Raw genomic sequence first — 23,083 nt, forward strand, 5'->3', positions numbered from 1 at the left:
AGATTACACAACATAGCGGATGGCAGTGCGTTGACCACATTATCTATTAGCAGACTAGGCACCCCTGAGTATTGCAGATAATACACCCCTGGTGCGGTGGAAACCTACAGTGGAGTCAGGCCCAAGAACCTTTTCTTTTTCAGAGCCTTGGGATTGGGAATTCGGGTTTTTCCTTCTTTGCAAAGTGGCTGAAGGTCTGACCCTCTTCATTTGGCAAACCCAGCCACTCGTCCCAGTATCATCATGGACCAAAACATATTGGAAATACAATGTTCCCAGTGCTCAATATACTAATCTGAAGTATCAGAGTATCCCAGAAGCACCCCCATTGCCCTCTCCTTTTGAAATTGGCAACAAAAGCTGATAGTCCACTCTTTCTGCTTGTTTTTAGTGGTGGGACACACACTCCAGACTCAACAAATATACAATTGCTCTCTGGATTCTACAACTTGCAACAGATGCATCCTGCAATTAGCACACGTTCCTTTGCCACATAACCGATACTGTGACAAACGCCGGGGTTAACTGCACTAACCTGACCAACAACAGGTCCTTGGGGTATAGTGTGTTACAAGCCCTTCATTCATAAATCACCTTGACAATCGCTGGAGAGTAAGCAAACGCACATTAATTGAAAAGTTTAGATCTTTCTTCTAGTCTCATAAATATTTTACAAAGCTTCATACTGATGTTTGAGAAACTGGTAGATATCAAGCAAACAAATGAAATCTCTAGAGGTGTCTTTTTTTCCAGGCTTCAGGATCTATGATATTGGTAAAGAAATGTAAGTTGATAGCTTGAGATAATATTTTATATGTACGAACGGGGCTCTAAGCGAATGCAGCAGACTCCCGGCTCTATTTTTTTCTGTTTACAAAAACAGATCTGGATCAGGTGATATTTTGTATTTATTTTTGCACAGTATACAATACTGGCAGCCTTTATATACATATAAAACCTGCAATCTCCCTTTAACTACAACAAAATGTGTGTATATTTTGCAACTTTACTGTCAAAGCACTGAAGTGCTGCCACCTTGTGGTGAAAGTACGTATTACAAAACATCTTTAGCCTTTAGGGTTTAGTGACTTATCACTTGCAGAGTTTAGGAGGACCCACGGGGTACATATTCTGCAAATATCCTTCTCTACCTCCCTGCAAACTTAGAGAAGGGTCTTTGTAAACTTATACAAGATGTTCATTGACTCGAGTATGATGTCACATGACTACGAGCACTTCAGAAGCCAGGGTTTTCACATCCTTTGTTGGGAAAACTCTGAAATGTGCAAATTATTCTCTGAGCAGGGGTGACCAAGTAACAGGAATATCCAATTATTTTATACATGAAAATATCTCATATGTTTTTTGCAGTGAGGGGCCGCATATCTTCACTTGGCTTCTAAGGGGAAAAGAGTATAATACACAATTATATAAAATAATATACAAATCATTCTATGGCAACTCAGTGATCAAATGAGGATTTTCCTTCAAACCCAAGACAAGCTGTGCACCACTTTAAGGTAACTCTGGCTCTAAAGAAAAAACAACAGACTAAGCGCTTCAATCATGTGTTAAAATTAACCAAATAAGGAAAATACTTTTAAAAAAATGACAGTCTCTTATTCGTAGCTTTTATGAATTTATTTGTTTCTTTCTGAGCATCGATGTGTAGTAATGGATGGAATTAAAGGTACATGCTCAAAGGCGACCAATATATGGCACTAATATAATACACCTAAAAATGTTATCCAACAAGTGGCACTGTTGCAATATTTAACCTACTTGTGTAGCTTTATAGTATCTTTCTAAACTGTTGCTGAACTAGAAGTCCCATGATTCTCAGTTAAATGTATCCCACTTAAGTGTCTGAGGATTATGGGAAATGTAGTTCAACAACAGCTGGATTAAACAAGGGCAGCATTTAGAAAAACAATTCACTAGAAAATGAAGAAGAAGCATCGTAATAAAATGGTATTTTAATTCACAGCTGCTAACACCGCAAAAGACTTTGTTCAATAAGAGCCCTTAACACCGTTCAGTTTTATTGCACTAGAATATCATTGCTATGTCCGCCATGTATGTATTCTTTTTACATAAACCCAAAGATTTGGATGATTTCAGGATCTGTAGCTGTGCAGTAATCTGCAGATATTAAACACACTTGATGTGTTTAATACGGGGTCTGAAAATACATCTTTTAGATGTTTAACGCATCTATACGATCCAATCTATGTATCTCCTTTAATTGCATTGGAATTGGGTTCAATTTTCCATAATTTAGATAAGATATATAAACCATGAAGATTTTAATCAGAGGGCCCCCCCCACCAGGTTCTTCAACTTGATGAGCTGATCAATCACTCTTGAACGTGGAGCCCATAGCTTTTCTGATGCAGTCATTGAGGAAAGTGATGCACATGTCAGAGTACTTCTGGGGGTACCTGCGGTAATGGCTGACATGCTCTGACTTTTCAAAGTCAAAGGACTCAGTGGGAAGACGTTTCTTCCTACGTAAAGCGATCATGTTCTCCACGTCGAGACAGGAGATCATGGCGTCGGCCCTGGAGTACAGATAAAGCTGCGGCCAAGTGGATGGATCACTTTTCATGGCGTCGTAGTGATTCTCGTGGAAGAACCTCGTCAGTGGGTACAAGAGGATCCGCAGTACTATAACCATAAGAGCGAATGCTGCTAAAGCCAGGAAGCGGAACACAACGTTAGTGGCGGGCTTGAGGACAGCGTCCAGGGCTTTTACTGACCCGCGCACGTTGCGGTTCCCCGGGGCGCTGTCAAAGATGGTTCCCACGACGCGCAGTTTGCGCAGGTGTTGATTGGAGTGTAGCAGCTCTACAATATAGCGATACAGCATGAAGCCGCCGTTGCTGAAAACATGGAACACCAGGGGGCAGCTTTCAATCTCGTAATCAAACAGCAACTCCAGGAGCTTCTTTGCCTCTTCCCGGAGAGAGCTGACACCAAAAGACTCGGTGATGAAGACGGTCTTCCAGGCTGCCGTGTATCTGATGACAATGCAACCCTGCCAAAAAAAAAAAAGGAAGTGTTTAGTAGATGCAGGAAATACTCTTTTACTCCATAAATAGTTATATTATTATATATTTATATTATTATTATTATTATTATTATATTTTAATGAGATTTTTTTATTTAGTAGCAAAAAAGAAAGCAAGAACACGCCATTTTGAACAATATAAGTTTGTATTTTCTTGAGTGAAGAAATTTGTGGAATTCATGAAAAAGAGTGGCATATAGGGGGTTAAAAGGCTTATCTCTAGGCAGAGTGGCATATGGGGGGTTAAAAGACATATCAGGGAGGCAGGGTGGCATATCAGGGAGGCATAAGGCATATCTGGGGGCAGAACGGCAAGTCTGGGGGGCAGGTGGACAAATAAAAGGAAATAAAAACAAAAAAAATGTTTTTCTCAATCATAGTTTTTATTTTTTTTAAAAATACTAGTAAAACATTTTTCCTACAGGGTAGTCTTATATACAGACTTTTTCTTTTTTTCCTAAATTAATATTGAAATTTGGGGGGGGGGCAAATACAGTACATCCGGAATCGTTCTATTTATCTGTCTTCAGAGGGTCATTTAGTTTAAAGGGTTTAATTCCTGGCTTTACTTACCTGATCGTGATAGATGGTGCTATACTTCGCCAGGTACTGATCTTTACAGCCTCCCCACCCAAGCATGATCACCACGGGCTCCCGATGCTTCCCCCAGGGAGACTCTGAAAAATAAAAAAGAATAATAACTTAAAAAGAAATATATATATTATTGTTTTATTCCAGAACAGGGATATCAGGCAGAAAACAAAGAACGTGTTTTAAATATATTTTACATTCGGTTTCAACTTCCTCTTTTTTGTTAAAAAAAAGTGTTTCCTTGTTGAAGTCCTATTCTATACATAAAGAAAACTCCTTAACACAAATATTGTTAATATATTGATTCAGGAGCCTATCCCATGCATCATGAAATTCCCTTACTGTGTTAACCTCCAACACTGCTGCTGGGAGGCTGATCCATTTATCTATCACCCACTCAGTAAAGTAAAACTTCCTTACATTACCTCCAAGCCCCTGACCCTCTAGTGTTAGATCATGAGCTCTTGTTCCAACATTTCTTCTACTTATACATAAACTTTTCTCCTGTACTGTTAAGTCCCTTTTAGATATTAAATGTTTTTATCACATCCCTCCTCTCTCTCACCCCTTTCTTTCTTTCTTTCTCTCTCCTCTCCTCTCCTCTCCTCTCCTCTCCTCTCCTCTCCTCTCTCCCTCAGGGTTCCGGTAATTTGGTGATCACGGTTTCCTTGGCAACTGTTATTACCTTGCAGGGCTGGCTCGGGGAACACGATGGTATAATCCAGGTCCAGGTCCCCCATGTTGAAATCCAAACTCTTCTCCGCTGCCCTGTACTCAGACCATCTGCAACTCTTGCCCTTACCACCTTCGCCCTCCGGAAGCGCACTCTCGCCCTGTTAGCCAATCAGAAACCACAGAGCCCATCAGCTGATCATGGCCTCTTCAACCACGCCTTCTCCGAGAAGTCTTGGGCCTTAGTTACCAGTGAGTCATTAGATACCGTCGCCTAGCGACATGTCCGCCAGTTCACCCGTAAGAATTGTAGTGAAAAAGGAAATCCCGCCCATTCGGCACAGCGGACGCCTATGATTGGCTGCTGAGACTGTCAAGCAAGTCGAACGTGCCAGCGGTACTATTTTTGGATAAGAGGTGAGTGTGAGGGGAACTTGGGTTGATGATGTGATTTGGGGTCATCATAATCGCCGAGGGGCACATCTGTGAGGGGTGAGGGGTACAAACTTGTAGAGTTGGATTTATTTGGTTATAAGGCAACTTTTGTGCACACCGTTGCCATAGCTACCACTCAGGGGTTATTTAGTATTGTATCCAGTTCACCTCTTTCCTCTTATTATTACTGTTATTATTATTATCATTATTATTATGACAGCTCCTGGTTGTACTGTTTGTCAGGTAATGGAAGCAAACGTGGACTTTGTATGTTTAAGCAGCAAATACCCTGTAAAACACATTCGTTCCTATTGATGTACTGATGTGACTTTAGACCGCAATCAGCCGTTGGTCTTGTCTTAGATTCAGGAGCCATATGCTTATCCCATTCATGTTTATCCCACTGTATTAACCTCTACCGCCTCTGCTGGAAGGCCATTCCTCTTATCTACCCACTCAGTGATGTAAAACTCCCTTACATTACATCAAGGCCTATGATCTGCTGTTTTTATCCTGCACCATTAATATATTCCATTGTGGTGACCGCTCTCCATCATACACACTATATATATATTACTACTAATACATTTAACTATATTCTCCACTGGTTTATTGGCTGCCCACAGTTATTTGTAGGAACTGCAACTCCTATGGTTCTCAGCCAGTGCTGCATCTTTAACCTTAAAAGTACTCTTCTACGTCCAAACATTGATGCTAACGTGTCTATTGAGCAAAGGACTTTTTAGTAAAATATTTTAAGCGCGCATGGAGTGTCCCAGGTGTTCATGCTGGGAGGTCCAAGGGGGCATTAGGATGGAATTCTGATTGAATGCATGTTCCTAGTCCATACTAAATACATATAATGCAAGGAGGTGTTACTTTATTGAGTGATAGATAAGTGGAACAGCCTCCTAGCAGAAGTGGTAGATGTTAACACAGTGGGGGTAATTTAAACATGCACGGGGTAGGCATATGGCTCCTGAATCTAAGACGAGACCAACCACTGATTAAGTCTTTACATCAAGAATAATGAGCAGACTAGATAAGGCCGAATGGTTCTGATTTTATGCTTTTATGATTCTAAATGTGGAGCAGTAACCATGGAAATGCCCTACTGATTGCACAACATTTAGCACTTTGGACAAGAAATGACCTTTCTAAATATATGGCCCAAAGTGCCGACTTTCCTCTCCTGTTTCTGTAGCAGCGGTGAGGATCTCAGGATGTCCTCGATCAAGGAACAGGAGGCGATCGGCCGGCTGATGGAGTTCTTTGAGGAATGGGACAATGGGAACAAAACCATCAGAAGCCGCATCCTGGGCAACTTCATCGCCTTGAACAAAGGGAAGACCGCACCGGAGCTGGAGCAGGAATTCTCGCAGGGGGGCAGCTTGTTCTTGGCTCGACTAATTACATGGCTAAGGCTATCGTATCCTTCATTATTGTTTAAACCCAATATTCTTCCAGGTGGTTGATTACATGGACCCAAAAATACCACCAACATTGAAGATACTGAATACACATTATATATATATATATATATTATAAATAAGACAGGGGTGACACAGTCCTCTTATATATAAGACAGGGGGGTGACATAGTCCTCATATATAAGACAGGGGGTGACATAGTCCTCTTATATATAAGACAGGGGGTGACATAGTCCTCTTATATTTAAGACAGGGGGTGACATAGTCCTTTGCAGCCCCTTGGAACAGGTGGGTCTTCTGTAACTATTATTTGCTAGCATACCCGGGGCCTTCCCAGGATAGGTTATGTGGAGTTCTCAGGGAGTGGCTTTGGGAGAAGGTGTGGCAAGACCCATGTTGAGGCGGGGCTAGACTCATAGCTTTAAATAGACAGGGAGTAAGAAGGGAAGTGGACCTGGAGACCCAGGAAAGCAGCAGTTCACTCAGAGACTCCAGGTCAAACCAGGAGAGTTGCAGAGATTACAGGCTCATGGAGAGAAGGGACCCTCAACGTAACCTTCTGGGAAGCCCCCCGACAATTTCTGTCATGACACTTTCTGCATTAGTAGGGGTGGCGTGTACAGGGGGTATGCTATGTTTCTGATTATTGACTTCCTTCATTTGTTAATCAGATATATGTTTGGAACGTGTCTAAGTGAGATTCTCCAATCGATCTCCATATTTCTGTCAGCATCCAGCGGGTAAATCAAATCAACTGGAATCTTCCGAATCCCTTCCTTTCCTGTTTTATTTATTCACTAAACATTGGATTTGCACTCGAGTTGAAATAACAAACTCTCAAAGTTTAACCCCGAGGCGCGAGCGCTTCCACCTCCAGGGCAAGTGATGAGCATTTATAAATTAACTTAGTTCATATGCATGGTTTTTATACGAATTATTGTGACTGTGGCTGTAGAACCATGTGATACTTATGTCCCTCTTTACTGTTTGCAGGGTACAAAAGAATTTGGGTCCTAAAATGAGCCCATGCGCAAAAAGCTCATTAAAATAAATCACTGTTTTAATGTCACCTTTCAGAAGTTGCTATAAGATTGAATTTATGGAGGTTGGAGGCATCATGACTCTGCTAGAAATTCTGGGTCTACAACAACTAACAGAACACCATAAGATGGAAGCTCTGAAACTCCTGCAGACTTTGGCCAAATCGGGCCGCAAATACAAGGAGATGGTGTGTGAGAGCTACGGTGAGCAGCTAGTGTCATTATATAGTATTCTGTAATAGCGTTTACAGTAAATACAAAATGCAGAAAATAAATATATATATATAGATATATATATAAAAGCTTGAAATCACACATTTTATTCATCTGAACCATATAAAAAAAATATATATAGTGGTTTCCTACCTCTCAGGGTTTTCCGTTGACCACTTACTAGGGTGTACTCATTAACTCCGGAGTTAGTCCTGAGCTGGCTCTGCATAGAAGTTAATGTGGGGACACAACTTGAGAAGCATCTCACTGGTATATGGTATCACTTTTGCTGTATACAGGCCAGCTCAACCATACGTGCAAGAGATGCCTATGTATACTCCCAGCTATATTAAAATTGTTGCTGCCCCTGCCTGGTATGCATTTTATGGTCACCCCTCCTCTAAATGGGTATTTCAGTGGTCCAAACCCCTGCCTGGAGGGCCCTAAAGATCTGCAGGCCTTACAGCTAGGGAGGGAGGGAAGGAAGGGGCTGCATATCCTTCAGGAGTGCGACCCCCGAAGAAAATGAAGAAGGGGACCTGGTGTCCCGTTTTTTTTACATAGCGCCTGCAGATTCCATAGCGCTGTTGCCACTAAAATAATATTAAAATCACATACAATAACAAACTGATACAAAAGGAGAAGATGGCCCGCCTCTGGTGAGCTTACAGTCTAGCGCTTCTTTACAATATGTTACAGAATAATGTATAAATGATGGCCCTGCAACACAGTAGGGTAGTTGAGTGTTTATGATGTGAGGTGTTGATCGCACACACGTTATGCCGGTATATACACGGTGAAACTGTTTGTGCCATGTATATGAAATGTATGTCTAGTTAAAGAAGCAGAAAAAAATCAGGCAGACTAGATGGTCCGCATGATTCTTATCTGCTGTCAAATTCTATGTTTCCTTCTGTTTATAACCCTTAGCGAAATGTTAAATGTTAAAGCTGTATTAGGAATCACTGTTGCCCTGCGTAATATGCATTGTATTGTCACCCCAGTAATCAGGTCTTACTATCCTTGGGAACGTCTGTCTTTAAATTTAAGTAGAAACCAAGGACCGCTTTAGGTCTGAGGCTGCAGATTAAACGAGCCGAGTGGGTCTGATCCGTCAAATTCTACATTTCTTTAAATTATATACTGCAAAGGACACAATTCTGGACACAATTCTGGGCACAACGTACATTTACTTTGTTGTTGTTTTTTAAATACATTTGTATATTTTCTTGTAAAAGGTGTAAAGGCTGTTGCCGAATGTCTGGCTGGATCTAAGATGGAAGAAACACAAGAACAGGCCCAAATATTATTGGAATTATTGGCTAAAGGAAACCCCAAGTATCAGAACCAAGTTTACAAAGGATTGATTGTGCTTCTCCCCTGTGCTTCACCAAAAGCCCTGCAGCTAGCGCTCCAGACCCTGAGGACTGTACAGGTAAGAAATACCCCCGAATGTCACAAAATATCCCACGTTCTAATACGAAAGCAAACAATCCTGCTGAAAAAAAAGGTTTTACAGCAAAAATACTTTAAGGCGTGGATCTGTATCTCTGACTATTCCAGGGTAAATTTAAAGGAGCGTCAACACTAGGTTCTATTAATCTGATGATTTAAAGAAATGTAAATGAGCTCATTGTTGTCCTGTTGCAATCGAGCTACTGCCTGACCACCCATATCTGTGGTAACCATACCAAAACAATTTTAGGAAGCGAAAATGTTGCAAACTTTTGGGTCCATAGTAAAAGGGGAAATTAAACTAGAGATGGAAGTGAAGCTTTATTACTTAAAAGTACGTGTGGACTTTCCTAGCTCTGACTTTGGGTAAACTGGTTAGGAAACTGGAAATGGCCATATTGATCTAAAAGAAGATAGAGTCTTCAGTCCAGGGGAGCATAAAAGGGGCTTCAATATGTTTGCCAGCTGGCAGCCATTATGTCTCTCCACTCAGCGGCAGCTACATGTTTTTAGTTTTGGATTTAGTAGAACAAAAGGTCATTTCCAACGGATCCCTATTCCGTAGAGATGAACTATGTGCCTGTGGCCTTATAAGCCATTTGCCTTCTGATACCAGCGTTACTCCAAGACTGCACCTTTATGTCCATCATCTCTCCTTTAGGTGACTGTAGGTAATGCTCACCCGAGTATTGTGGATCCTCTCCTGGGAGTGCTGCGGTCAATGCATCTGGAGATACAGTATGAAGGTAAGGAATTTATTATTAATGAATATCATAGTTGGGGCAATTTCTTTATAATGTATGTATTTGGTGCAGTAGATGATCTGTGAGGTTCCGGCACAGATTGTGGTTACCAAGGATACGGTGCATTTAACTTAAATTATGAGAGGGAGAATATCGGATCTGAGATCGCAGCACGGTCTAAGTTGTTGCCCATCATGGGGGCATCAGAGAGATGTGAATGTGAATGGAGCCTCATTGTAAACACGAGACTTTTGTTCATAAAGGAAGTTTGCGTAATCACGTCATTGTGTGAGACATCTCATAAGTCTGCTGGAAGGTTCCCCTTAGCAGCTGTTTCATTTGAATACCCATGATGCACCGAGAAATGTCCCGCTGTATGTTTAGTTTATTAAGACGTTGAAAACAGCACAATAGTAAATAGTTCCTATTATTGTGTAATTGTGTTTATTTGTGTAAATGGTTCCGGTGATCAGATAACATCTCCGTGTGAGATTTATTTAACACACCTTAACATTGAAGAGCACTGCCCGTGGCCGGTCAGTTACCTCGCTGTGTTTAGGTTATACTCTGGTTTCTCTTCAGACCGAATAAATCTTTCGCCTTTTACTAAAGATTTCCGTGGAGAGGAACAACCATGAGTTTTGCTAAATTTTTTGAGGCCTAGCAGTTGTTGGGCTTATTTGATGGTGTTAATGTCAGATGGTATGATTACTGGTATGCATGAGATTGTTGTTGGTAAGTATTGGTTATTTTGTTAGGTAAATTTTGTTGTAATAATCTATGATGCAGATAATCTAAGACTAAGCAAAGGGCCGGCAAGCAACATAATCCACTTGATCTGTGAATAGTTTAATTCGGAATCAGTGGGGTGTTACAGTTTTCATATTTTCTTTTATATGTTGCAAGACAAATATAAAGTGTTTAAAATGTTTAAATTTGTGTTTCAAAAGTTAACACATAAAAAGTGTTTCAAATAAACAATCTCATTAACCGGTCATTTAGTTGGTTGGATGGTTCCCCTCAGCAGCTGCCTCATTTGAATACCCATGGTGCACCAATAAATGTAAATAGTTCCAGTGATCAGTTAACAGCTCCGTGTGAGATTTATTTAACACACCTTAACATTGAAGAGCGCTGCCTGTTGCCGGTCGGTTACCTTGCGGCGTTCAGGTTATACTCTGGTTTCTCTTCAGACCGAATAAATCTTTCGCCTTTTACTAAAGATTTCCGTGGAGAGGAACAACTGTGAGTTTTACTCAATTTTTGGAGGCCCAGCAGCTGTTGGGCTTGTTTGATGGTATTAATGGAAGATGGAAACATGCACGGTATTAACTTAGTGTGGCTTGCCTGCTGGTTATATCGATGATGTAGGATCTCTATGCCCAAGCAGGAAGCCTGCAAGCAAGGTGATCTTCTGGATTAGTAAATAGATGTTTAAATTGTAAGTAGGAGCGGCAGTAAATACTTGTCAGGCTGCGAAAAAAAAAGAGTTCAGGCAATAGTATCTATAACAGGTGATATATAAACAAAATGAGCGGATTTAAATAGGTCTCTAAAAGCGTATAAGCCTGTCCTCCAGGATAATTGCCAGGTATAGTAAATTCTATAAAGAGCATCTGCCTGTTCCGGATCCAACAAAATGGCATCGCGGAACCCCATGAATGCCGAAGAATTTGTGCACGGAATCTCTGGCGGGTGTAGCAGCGGCGAAGCTGCGTGCACGCGAAGGTAATTAAATTTTTGTATTTTCTTTTATATGTTGCAAGAATTTTATAAAACAAATAATTTCCAAATAACCCGGTCGCTTAGTGGTCGAAGGTTCCCCTAAGGCGCTGCCTCATTTGAATACCCATGATGCACCGAGAACTGTCCCGCCTCATGTTTAGTTCTTTATTAAGCAGTTGAAAGCCCAATAGAGAATAGTTCCTATTACTGTGTAATTGTGTTTATTTGTGTAAACGGTTCCAGTGATCAGTTAGCTCCGTGTGAGATTTATTTAACACACCTTAAAATTGAGGAGCGCTGCCCGTGGCCGGTCGGTTACCTCGCGGTATTCAGGTTATACTCTGGTTTCTCTTCAGATCGAATAAATCTTTCGCCTTTTACTAAAGATTTCCGTGGAGAGGAACAACCATGAGTTTTGCTCAATTTTTTGAGGCCCAGCAGTTGTTGGGCTTATTTGATGGTATTAATGTCAGATGGTATGACTACCGGTATGCGTGAGGTTGTTGTTGGTAAGCATTGGTTATTCTGTCATCTTTACTTAGGTGAATTTTGTTGTAATAATCTATGATGCAGATAATCTAAAACTAAGCAAAGGACCGGCAAGCAACTTAATCCACTTGATCTGTGAATAGTTTAATTCGGAATCAGAAACGGTCTGAGTATCACAGACTATAAGGCAAATGTGTTCGAGTAACACGACCTGTAACATACAACGTATAAAGAAAACAAGCAAGTTTAAGTAAGTCTCAGATAATCCGGAGGCAGAGAGAATTCCAATAAAGAGCATCTGCTTGTTCCGGATCCACCAAAATGTCATCATGGAACCCTGATAAATTTGTGCCAGGAATTCTTGGCAGCAGGGGAAGCTGTGGGCACCCAGAAGTAAAAAGTGGGGTGTTACAGTTTTCATATTTTCTTTTATATGTTGCAAGACAAATAAAAAGTGTTTAAAATGTTTAAATTTGTGTTTCAAAAGTTATCACATAAAAAGTGTTTAAAATAAACAATCTCATTAACTGGTCATTTAGTCGGTTGGATGGTTCCCCTTAGCAGCTGCCTCATTTGAATACCCATGATGCACCAAGAAATGTAGATAGTTCCAGTGATCAGTTAACAGCTCCGTGTGAGATTTATTTAACGCACCTTAACATTGAAGAGCACTGCCCATGGTCGGTCGGTTACTTGGCGGCATTCAGGTTATACTCTGGTTTCTCTTCAGACCGAATAAATCTTTCGCCTTTTACTAAAGATTTCCGTGGAGAGGAACAACCATGAGTTTTACTCAATTTTTTGAGGCCCAACATCTGTTGGGCTTGTTTGATGGTATTAATGAAAGATGGAAGCATGTTTGCTACTAACTTAACTTGGGTTACCTGCTGGAAGCCTTCTAGCAAGGTGGTTTTCTTGATTAGTAATTAAATGCTTAAGTTGTAAGCAGGAGCAGCAGTAAATATTTGTCAGGCTGCAAAAAAAATGAGTTCACGTAACAGAATCTATAACAGGCGATATATAAACAAAATGAGCGGATTTAAATAGGTCTCTAAAAGCGTATAAGCCTGTCCTCCAGGATAATTGTCAGGTATAGTAAATTCTATAAAGAGCATCTGCCTGTTCCGGATCCAACAAAATGGCATCGCGGAACCCCATTAATGCCGAAGAATTTGTGCAAGGAATCTCTGGCGGGTGTAGCAGCGGGGAAGCTGCGTGCACGCGAAGGTAATTAAATTTTTGTATTTTCTTTTATATGTTGCAAGAATTTTATAACACAAATAACAATTTCAAATAACCCGGTCGCTTACTGGTCGAAGGTTCCCATAAGGCGCTGCCTCATTTGAATACCCATGATGCACTGAGAACTGTCCCGCCTCATGTTTAGTTCTTTATTAAGCAGTTGAAAGCCCAATAGAGAATAGTTCCTATCACTGTGTAATTGTGTTTATTTGTGTAAACGGTTCCAATGATCAGATAACAGCTCCGTGTGAGATTTATTTAACACACCTTAAAATTGAGGAGTGCGGCCTGTGGCCGGTCGGTTACCTTGCGGTGTTCCGGTAATACTCTGGTTTCTCTTCAATCCGAATAAATCTTTCGCCTTTTACTAAAGATTTCCGTGGCGAGGAACGACTACGAGTTTCATTCAATTTTTTGAGGCCCAGCATTTGTTGGGCTTATTTGATGGTATTAAAGGTAGATGGAGGTTCTTCTTAAGAATTAAGCATGTTCTCTGGTGTTACAGTGCATGCTCTTTAGGCCTCTGAGTGGATGAGCTGTAGGAACAAAGACACCCAGCAAGGTCCTGACTAATTAAGTTTGTGTTTGTTAAGGGTTTCTTAAAATACAGATACTACCTGCAGTGCTTGTTTGTGGAAAATTAACTCAAATGCTCTGTGAAGTTCCTCTCATACAGCTCCGTTCAGTGTGGACTCTTTCCAGGAACTTGCACATTGGGTGCCATTATAGAAATGTGGCGCCTAACGTGTCGCATTAAGGAGGCTTTGCTTTGTGGTTTGCTAGGAAACGCTCGATCATGATTAGGGAACAGAGGAAAACCACGAGTTTCACTCAATTTTATGAGGTCCAACATTTGCTTGGCTTAATTTATGTTTAATAACGGATTTAGTTATTTTGGGGGGTTACACCACTTGTCATTTAGTGTTTTTTTCTTCTTCAATTGATACCTTATAGTTTTAGATTAAATTGTGGGGGTACACTAAAGATGATAAAGTGGGATCATAGATGAACAAGCGCATGGTAAAAATATGAAAAAAGGTTCAGGTTTTGGGGAACATTATGCCCTCCATTTAGAAGATGTTTTTTTTTCTTGTGTTTTTGGATTGTTCCTGCTAGACCTATTTTTCCTTTAAGATTACTACTAAGTTGAGTGTCTAGTTGGTTCTCATAGTCAATAGCGGGTACTACATCAGCCTAAGCAACGACAATAATCGTAAGTTCCCGTACTAACCCAAAAACTCAATTAATCGAGAGTGTTTGTTTTTTCCCCAGCCCTGCAGCTCATCAGCTACCTAATGCGGACAGAGGTTCGTCTGGATCTGTTAAAAGGACTCGTACAATTGCTGAGACCATCCCAAAGGGAGAGCAATAAACCAAGGCCACAGATTTTGGACGGTATGTAATAAAAATATGTTGATTTCATGTGTTTAGCAAAATAGAAGAAAGTTCTGCAGTTGAACTACATTCTGTTTTTATCTGTTTGTTGCATCCAGAAAATAAAAATCCTTGCAGCTCCCATGGGCTCTGCCGAGTGTTTCTCTATATATCACCTTCTCTTTCCACGTTTCTGCAGACTACCATGCCATGGACAGGTCACCAAACGGGTTCAGTTCTTAACCAATCCAATAGCACGGTACACATAGTAGTGTACCCTTAAACAGTACACAAATGCTATCAATATATATATATATATATATATATATATATATATATATATATATATATATATATATATATATATACTTGGTTATTAAATAAAAACAAAAAATAACGAATCAAATGTTCTCTTGTTGCATAGATCCAACTGTGCCTAAGATGAATGACTCCCTACCAACTTTTATCCAACAGGCAGCTGCTGCCAAAGCTATAGGGTAAGAACTTAATGATTTTAATGGCATGACACGTCTTTGTGCCCTATGCCCAAAGCATACATTTTAGTGGGGTTGAGGGTAATTGTGTTTTTTCACTATGCTTTCTTGCTTCTCCTCATCCTCCTTCGTTGATCTTTGTTCCAGTTTATGTAGAAATGAGCATAACTGCAAAATACACCCTAATGTTATTACGTGTTTCTAAAAATATTTAAAGAGACTGCTCCCCCTCATAGGGAATGCTGATCGAAGTTGTATTTTGTGGACTGTATTGGAGTCTGGTATAGTTCAAGGTGATACCTTTTATTACGGAGCACAAAAAGGTACATCGTTGCATATACTTCCGGGACCTCAGGGAATTCATTTTCAGATGGAAACTGGGTTGTATTAAAATAATTCTGTCCTTCGAGACATGTATTTTATAAACAGCACTGTTTGAAGGGGTGATCTGGTCATTCTTGCCATACCGGTGGAGTTGGTCATTCACAGAATGTTGCACTTGTCAGCGTAATGCCTTTGCCACCGCTGCATGAATGGCGATTTAATTACAGGATAACGTCTAACTTTCTCACCTACATTAAAATCATCTGTGACTAGTACGTTGGCTCGAGAGTCCACGGAGTTGTGCGAGGAGCTGATCCAGCTACGAGTGATACATCACCTCTTGTTTGTAATGGGAAATCAGGACCACACAGAAAGTCAGAGGCAAGCCAGCTTGGCAGTAGAGGTAAGGAAGAGGAATAAACGTGTGTCTTTTGAACCTTCTAGCAGAGCCTCTTAACTCTTTTTACTCTGTCTTGATAAGAGATGTCCAGAGGCATGAACATGAGTGGAATATCGTCCCTGGATTTCCAAAGGGAAAAATAATGGCAGCTGTTAAAGCCAGGAAATGTCATGAGACAGATTAATACTGAATGTAATAGTCTTTCTTGGGACGTTCCTGTTATTCCTCTTCTGACTGCATCTATTTTTTAATGGTGTGCTTTCAAATAAACAACCTCATTACCCGGTCACTTAGTCTGCCGGAAGGTTCCCTGGAGCCGCTGCCTCATTTGAATACCCATGATGCACCGAGAAATGTCCCACCTCATCTTTAGTTCTTTATTAAGCAGTTAAAAGCCCAATAATGAATAGTTCCTATCACTGTGTAATTGTGTTTATCTGTGTAAACGGTTCCAGTGATCAGATAACATCTCCGTGTGAGATTTATTTAACTCACCTTAACGTTGAAGAGCGCTGCCTGTGGCCGGTCGGTTACCTCGCGGCATTCAGTTTATACTCTGGTTTCTCTTCAGACCGAATAAATCTTTCGCCTTTTACTAAAGATTTCCGTGGAGAGGAACAACCATGAGTTTCACTCAATTTTTGGTGGCCCAGCAGTTGTTGGGCTTATTTGGTGGTATTAATGATAGATGGATGTTCTTCTTAAAAAATAAGTACATTGTAGAGCTTTCTGTTGATACAGTGCATACCAGTAGGAAGACAAGGGTCCATTATGATGTTTATTTAGCAAAAAATCTCATGTTTTTTATATATTGTTGCTTATTTCCATATAATGATACACTGTATGATCAAAAGTATGCTGATACCTGACCATCTTGCCTATATGAGTTTAACATCCCATTCCAAAACTATGGGCATTAGCACGGACCACCCGAAGCTATAACAGCCTCCACTCTTCTTAGAATGCTTTCTATGAGATTGTGTGGTGCGTCTGTGGGAATTTGCCCTGATTAACCCAAAAGAGCATTTGTGGGGTCAGGCACTGATGTTGCCCAAAGGTGTTTAATTGAATTCATACTGGAAGAGGAAACAGGGCACAAAGCTGGAAGCACACAATTGTCTAAAATATCTATGTAAGATGTAGCATTAACATTAGTTCCTTCACTGGAACTAAGCAACCAGCTTTTATATACCTGTATACAATGGAAGTGGCTGAAAAACCTAAACTCAATAATTAGGAGGGATGTGTTTGGTGATATAGTGTAGTTAAAAGCCTGTCTTTGGGGAGTTAATGACCCCACAGTATGAACTGAAATCTGACATTTTCTTTGCAGTATTTTGTGTTGTCAATCCCTGTGGTGGAAGAGCAAGTGAGGAAAGCAGTTGGGGATAAGCTGTTCCAGATGCTTTTGGTAATATCTTCAATTCAACTTTTCAAGAGCAATACCCTTTCCATATAAGTTCAGGATCTTACGTATGTACCAAGGCAATCAATACATTAGCCAGCTAGTGAGAATGCCTGAAGAACCTTTATGATTAATTCCACTGCCTTAAAAATGCATTGCACTGGCTGTCCTCAATATAAGACTCTGTAAGATCTGGACATTACATTAGGAGTAGCAGCACTTACAGGGTTAGATACAAAGAGCAACTGGTAAAATATTCCTGCTGATTTCTCCAGTTACCAAGACCCAGGATTAAAAATAATAATAATTAATGTTAATACTGGGTGGTGGGGTGGTTCAGGAGGGAATCGGGTTGGGTTTAGGGTTAGGTAAGAATTAAATACCATCAGAGGGATGGAGAGCAGTCCTAGCTCCACACCGGGTTTTTTTTTTGCAATGGAACGGGTACATCACTAAGAGGCATATTTATAATTATCTTTATACTTGTTGACGCATCTTTGATGTCTCTTTAGGATGATGCAGATGGCCTGTATGTGAAGTTAGATAATGTTCAAGCTGACATACTGAGATGTAATCAAATCAATATCCCTGGGAGTAAGTATATTTAACATAGGCAAGAACTAGAACATACATTTGTCTAATAACATTAGATACTAACAGATTCCTACTTGTCTTGCAGTAAAGGAGGTTACAGAATAAATTAATTGCACCACAACAAAATCAGCAGTGTGGTACCGTGGAAAGGGAAGACTTCTTGATGGTCTGTTTTTGGTTGTTTTTTGGAGAACGGATGGTGCCTGATTCCTGTAATTTAGGTTAAAAAAAGACAAGTCCATCCTTTCTACTTTTGATCCCAAACTTTCGTATTTTGTCACTTACAAGCAAAATTCCTTCTTGACTCCAAAAGGCAATCAGATTTCTTCTTGGATCAAGAAGCTCTAAAATGTTAATGTTTATTCTATCACTTATTGCCCTGTATGTTCTGCTTTTCTAAACATCCAGACCCTTTTTGAAGGCATCCTATCACCCTCCTCACCCTCATGATTTCTCTGGCTGCTGGAGTTGGGTGTTATAGTCCACATCAGACCTTTTTTAATGTAAACAAATAAACCATGAATTTATTCATATAAATCCATCTTCTTGTGTGCATTTACTATTATTCTTTGTAAAAGGGTTATGGAGGTAGGAGAGGCACCTATGCTAAGACAGTTACTGATCCCTACAGTAGGTCGATGCACTGTTCACAAGATGGACTTTCAGAATTTATGAGACATCTGCCTGTAACGGTATTAGTCTTGCATATACTGTGTTTGCTCAATGAGGTTTTTCTCTGAAATCACCTGAGAAACAACTGCACCTTACACTCAAGGTCTTGTTTTAGTCAGAACTTAGATCCACAACACAGATCCTTCAACACACTGCTGCCACGTACTATAGCCCCCCCGGACACATTATATGCCAATTGCGTTTCATTCAAAGACTTGCCAGACTTTAAACTACAAGCCAATATGCGGACACACATAGATGAGGGTCTCGTGAGTTACGCTGACGTAACCCCAAAACTAAAGGAACAATCTTCACAAGGCGTATGCTGCATAATGCATTAAAAGGCACAAACCCCCCCACTAACAATACAAATGTAACTAATTTAGTAGTGCCATATAATAATTAATAGGGGAAAACTCTTAGATTATATCATAATTGGAACATTATCTTTAAATAAAAAATAACTTTTAATCAATACTGCCATAAAACATAATCAGTCAAACAATTGTATCAAAAGAAGTGGATGCTGACCGAAAAATGAAACAAACAAACAAAAAAAATGCTGGAAATCATCATCTAGTGACATATTCAAAAGAGAAAACTGGGATTTATACACTTGCTATTGTAAAATGTCAGGGAGGAAAACCAAAAAGAATCAAAACAAGAGCAGGCGAGAACAAGAACACTATACAGCCGCTCCTCCAACCTTCTCTCGAACCAGCTGAAGATGAGCCGAAAGTTTGCGTAAAGCAAAATTAACTATACGCCGCTGTACTCCGACACCAAATATCTTACACTCCTGCTGGAAAAAGCCCATACTAGAGAGCCGTAGAAAAAGAGCTTCTTCTAAATAAAAACCAGAGACCACTACCCAGACAGCCCAACAAAAGGTTATGCAAACCTATAAAGACAAAAAAAAAAAAAAAAACTAAAAAACACATTGAACAAGTCTATCTTTATTACCATAAATTAAGCCCAACAAATGCTGGGCCTCAAAAAATTGAGTGAAACTCATGGTTGTTCCTCTCCACGGAAATCTTTAGTAAAAGGCGAAAGATTTATTCGGTCTGAAGAGAAACCAGAGTATAACCTGACTGCCGCGAGGTAACCGGCCGGCCACGGGCAGCGCTCTTCAATGTTAATGTGTGTTAAATAAATTTCACACGGAGATGTTATCTGATCCCTGGAACCGTTTACACAAATAAACACAATTACACAGTGATAGGAACTATTCTCTATTGTGCTGTTTTTAATGTCTTAATAAACTAAACAAGAGGGGGGGGGACATTTCTCAGTGCATCATGGGTATTCAAATGAGGCAGCAGCTTAGAGGCACCTTCCGGCAGACTAAGCGACCAGGTAACGAGGTTGTATATTTGAAACAATTGTTATTTGTTTTATAAAGATCTTGCAACATATAAAAGAAAATACAAAAATGGTTTGGGTGCACACAGCTTTCCTGTTGCTACACCCGCCAGAGATTCCTTCACGGGCTTCCGCAATGCCATTTTGTTGGATCCGGAGCACGCAGATGCTCTTTATAGAATTTTCTCTACCTCCTACTTATCCTGGAAGCTTACGCTTTTAGAGACCTATTTATGTCAGATACTTAGTGCTGTTCACAATTCCAATTTAAACATCTATTTGCTAGCCCAGTGAATCACCTTGATTGCAGGTTTTCTGCTTGGGCACAGAGTTTCTACATGCTAGACCTAATGACTAAGTCATCCATGATAGATGACTACCATACATGCTTCCATCTTACATTAATACCATCAAGCAAGCCCAACAGATGCTGGGCCTCCAAAAAAATCGAGTGAAACTCATGGTTGTTCCTCTCCACTGAAATCTTTAGTAAAAGGCGAAAGATTTGTTCGGTCTGAAGAGAAACCAGAGTATAACCTGAACGCCGCGAGGTAACCGACTGGCAACAGGCAGTGCTCTTCAATGTTAAGGTGTGTTAAATAAATCTCACACAGAGATGTTATCTGGTCACTGGAACCGTTTACACAAATAAACACAATTACACAGTAATAGGAACTATTCATTATTGGGCTTTTAACTGCTTAATAAACAACTAAAGATGTGGTGGACATTTCTCAGTGCATCATGGGTATTCAAACAAGGCAGTGGCTTAGGGGAACCTTCCGGCAGACTAAGTGACCGGGTAACGAGGTTGCTTACTTGAAACACGTTATAAAACAAAGACCTTGCAACATATAAAAGAAAATATGAAATTTGTAACGCCCACTGCTAACCTTCGGGTGCCCGCAGCTAGAGCGGCCAGAAATTCCTTGAGCTAATTGTTCGGCTTTCACAGGGTTCTGCGACACCACTTTTTTGGATCCGGAACACATGGATGCTCTTTATAGAATTCTCTCTACCTCCCAATTATCTCGGAGGACAGCTTTGACTTTTAGAGACCTATTTAAACCAGCTTTTTTTAATTTATGCATTATCTGTGATAGGTTGTATTACATGTACTCATTTGCCTTGTAAACCGTCAGATACTTACTGGTATTAGTGTATGTGACACCCAGCCTGCTCCTGTTCCCAAATGAATATCTCCTCCCTGTCCATAACCAGTTAATTACGTATCTATAAATTCCTTACATCACCAATCTTGAAAAAAAAGAGCTTTACTAACATGTTTGTTTCTTAGCATATTTGTATCAATTACCCACAACACAATCATATTTCCCCATTATCTACTTCATCTATCTATCTTTGATACCTGTACATTAGCCCAACAAATGCCAGGCCTCAAAAAATTGAGCAAAACTCATGGTTGTTCCTCTCCACGGAAATCTTTAGTAAAAGGCGAAAGATTTATTCGGTCTGAAGAGAAACCAGAGTATAACCAGAACACCGCGAGGCACCCGACCGGCCACAGGCAGCGCTCTTCAATTTTAAGGTGTGTTAAATAAATCTCAGACGGAGCTGTTATCTGATCATTGGAACCGTTTCCACAGATAAACACAATTACACAGTAATAGGAAGTATTCACTATTTAGTTGTATATTAAGCAGCTAAAAGCCAAACACGAGGCGGGACATTTCTTGGTGCATCATGGGTATCCAAATGAGGCTTAGGGAATCTTCTGGGACACTAAGTGACCGGGTGATGAGGTTGTAACAATTGTTATTCGTTTCATAAAGATCTTGCAACTTATAAAAGAAAATACAAAAATTACCTTACCTTTGCGCGCACGCCGCTTCCCCTCTGCTACACCCGCCAGAGATTCCATGCACAAATTCTTTGATATTCACAGGGTTCCGCGATGCCATTTTTGTCGGATCCGGAACAGGCAGATGCTCTTTATAGAATTTACTCTACCTCTCAATTAACCTTGAGCACAGGCTTACGCTTTCAAAGACCTAATCAAACCCGCTCATTTTGTTTATATATCGCCTGTTATATATAGGTTCTGTTACCTGAACTCATTTACTTTGCAGCCTGTCAGATATTTAGTGCTGTTACCGCTTACAATTTAAACATCTACTTATTGATCCAGTAGATCGCCAAACATGAGGCGGGAGATTTCTCAGGTCATCATGGGTATTCAAATAAAGCAACTGCTTAGGGGAACATTCCGGCAGACTAAGTGACCAGGTGACAAGGTTGTATAAAAAATTGTTAATGTATAAAAGAATCATATGAGTATAATTACCAGGAGAACTGCACTAAGCAGATGCCATACATGCTTCCATCTTTCATTAACACCATCAAATAAGCCCAACAAATGCTGGGCCTCAAAAAATTAAGCGAAACTCATGGTTGTTCCTCTCCACGGAAATCTTTAGTAAAAGGCGAAAGATTTATTCGGTCTGAAGAGAAACCAGAGTATAACCTGAATGCCGCGAGGCAACCGACCGGCCACAGGCAGCGCTCTTCAACGTTAAGGTGTGTTAAATAAATCTCACACGGAGATGTTATCTGATCACCGGAACCGTTTACACAGATAAACACAATTACACAGTGATAGGAAGTATTTACTATTGAGTTGTTTAATAAGCAACAAAAAGCCAAGCAAGAGGCAGGACAGTTCTCAGTGCATCATGGGCATTCAAATGAGGCAGCAGCTAAGGTGGACCTTCCACATACTGTATTTTCTGGCGTATAAAACGACTTTTTAACCCATGAAAATCTTCTCAAAAGTCAGGGGTCATCTTATACGCCGGGTGCTCAAACTTACCGAGCCGGACTGGAGAATCACGATTCCCCACGAATCCCCTAAAACTGTAGCGTATCTCTAGGGGAGGGGTGAGCGGAGAAGCCGCCTCCCCTGGGCCGGTCTTCAGGGCCGTGCCGAGGTAGGTGCAAGATCGTGATCTCCCCAACTAGCCCTGATCAGCGGGCACCCGATGAGCAAGGCTGGTTGGGGAGATCACGACCTCCCTCTAACTAGCCCAACATTAGGGAGCTCGAGGTCTGGCACTTCAGACCTCGGCTTCCGTGCGCCCTAATCACTATGCGCCGGCTATTGATGCCGAACACGGGGATGACGTCATATCCCGGCACTCAGCCGGAGCGTAGTGATGAGGGATTTTTATTTTTTGGAGCCCGAGGTGCATGCTCCTGGGTTCAGCGTTCTGTGCAAGAAGCAGCAGAAGCCAGTTACGATACTGGGTTCCCCCAAAGGGAAAACCCAGACAAATCCCCCCCCTCCCCTCCATGGGAGGGCTGGATCTTCGATTCTCACCCAGAAGGGTGAG

General features: G+C 40.7%; 2 protein-coding genes and 10 non-coding genes across 12 annotated transcripts; 7 read left to right on the plus strand and 5 right to left on the minus strand.

Annotated features, from left to right (window-relative positions):
* Positions 1–1,958: 1,958 nt before the first annotated feature.
* TMEM53 (transmembrane protein 53) lies at positions 1,959–4,732 on the minus strand. The gene is made up of 3 exons (XM_053469956.1): positions 4,347–4,732; positions 3,644–3,747; positions 1,959–3,037 (listed from the first exon to the last, which is right to left on the minus strand). The coding sequence occupies exons 1-3, from the start codon at positions 4,399–4,401 to the stop codon at positions 2,354–2,356; spliced, it is 843 nt and encodes a 280-aa protein (XP_053325931.1). The 5' UTR covers positions 4,402–4,732; the 3' UTR covers positions 1,959–2,353.
* On the plus strand, positions 4,730–17,896 carry ARMH1 (armadillo like helical domain containing 1). The gene is made up of 12 exons (XM_053469955.1): positions 4,730–4,750; positions 5,976–6,197; positions 6,870–6,938; positions 7,276–7,442; positions 8,690–8,886; positions 9,568–9,652; positions 14,378–14,500; positions 14,904–14,976; positions 15,571–15,700; positions 17,031–17,108; positions 17,615–17,696; positions 17,782–17,896. The coding sequence occupies exons 2-12, from the start codon at positions 5,992–5,994 to the stop codon at positions 17,799–17,801; spliced, it is 1,230 nt and encodes a 409-aa protein (XP_053325930.1). The 5' UTR covers positions 4,730–4,750; positions 5,976–5,991; the 3' UTR covers positions 17,802–17,896.
* LOC128501049 (U5 spliceosomal RNA) lies at positions 10,212–10,326 on the plus strand. The gene has a single exon (XR_008354989.1). It is a non-coding gene; the product is annotated as a U5 spliceosomal RNA (small nuclear RNA).
* Positions 10,823–10,937, plus strand: LOC128501041 (U5 spliceosomal RNA). The gene has a single exon (XR_008354982.1). It is a non-coding gene; the product is annotated as a U5 spliceosomal RNA (small nuclear RNA).
* LOC128501044 (U5 spliceosomal RNA) lies at positions 11,711–11,825 on the plus strand. The gene has a single exon (XR_008354984.1). It is a non-coding gene; the product is annotated as a U5 spliceosomal RNA (small nuclear RNA).
* On the plus strand, positions 12,574–12,688 carry LOC128501040 (U5 spliceosomal RNA). The gene has a single exon (XR_008354981.1). It is a non-coding gene; the product is annotated as a U5 spliceosomal RNA (small nuclear RNA).
* Positions 13,429–13,543, plus strand: LOC128501050 (U5 spliceosomal RNA). Its single transcript, XR_008354990.1, has one exon. It is a non-coding gene; the product is annotated as a U5 spliceosomal RNA (small nuclear RNA).
* LOC128501047 (U5 spliceosomal RNA) lies at positions 16,249–16,363 on the plus strand. Its single transcript, XR_008354987.1, has one exon. It is a non-coding gene; the product is annotated as a U5 spliceosomal RNA (small nuclear RNA).
* A 1,444-nt stretch (positions 17,897–19,340) lies between the features above and the next one.
* On the minus strand, positions 19,341–19,455 carry LOC128501042 (U5 spliceosomal RNA). The gene has a single exon (XR_008354983.1). It is a non-coding gene; the product is annotated as a U5 spliceosomal RNA (small nuclear RNA).
* A 695-nt stretch (positions 19,456–20,150) lies between these two features.
* LOC128501051 (U5 spliceosomal RNA) lies at positions 20,151–20,267 on the minus strand. The gene has a single exon (XR_008354991.1). It is a non-coding gene; the product is annotated as a U5 spliceosomal RNA (small nuclear RNA).
* Positions 20,268–21,111: 844 nt separating this feature from the next.
* Positions 21,112–21,226, minus strand: LOC128501048 (U5 spliceosomal RNA). Its single transcript, XR_008354988.1, has one exon. It is a non-coding gene; the product is annotated as a U5 spliceosomal RNA (small nuclear RNA).
* Positions 21,227–22,100: 874 nt separating this feature from the next.
* LOC128501046 (U5 spliceosomal RNA) lies at positions 22,101–22,215 on the minus strand. The gene has a single exon (XR_008354986.1). It is a non-coding gene; the product is annotated as a U5 spliceosomal RNA (small nuclear RNA).
* Positions 22,216–23,083: the final 868 nt, after the last annotated feature.

Source organism: Spea bombifrons, chromosome 6 (genome assembly GCF_027358695.1).
Source record: "Spea bombifrons isolate aSpeBom1 chromosome 6, aSpeBom1.2.pri, whole genome shotgun sequence".
Lineage (NCBI taxonomy): Eukaryota > Metazoa > Chordata > Amphibia > Anura > Pelobatidae > Spea > Spea bombifrons.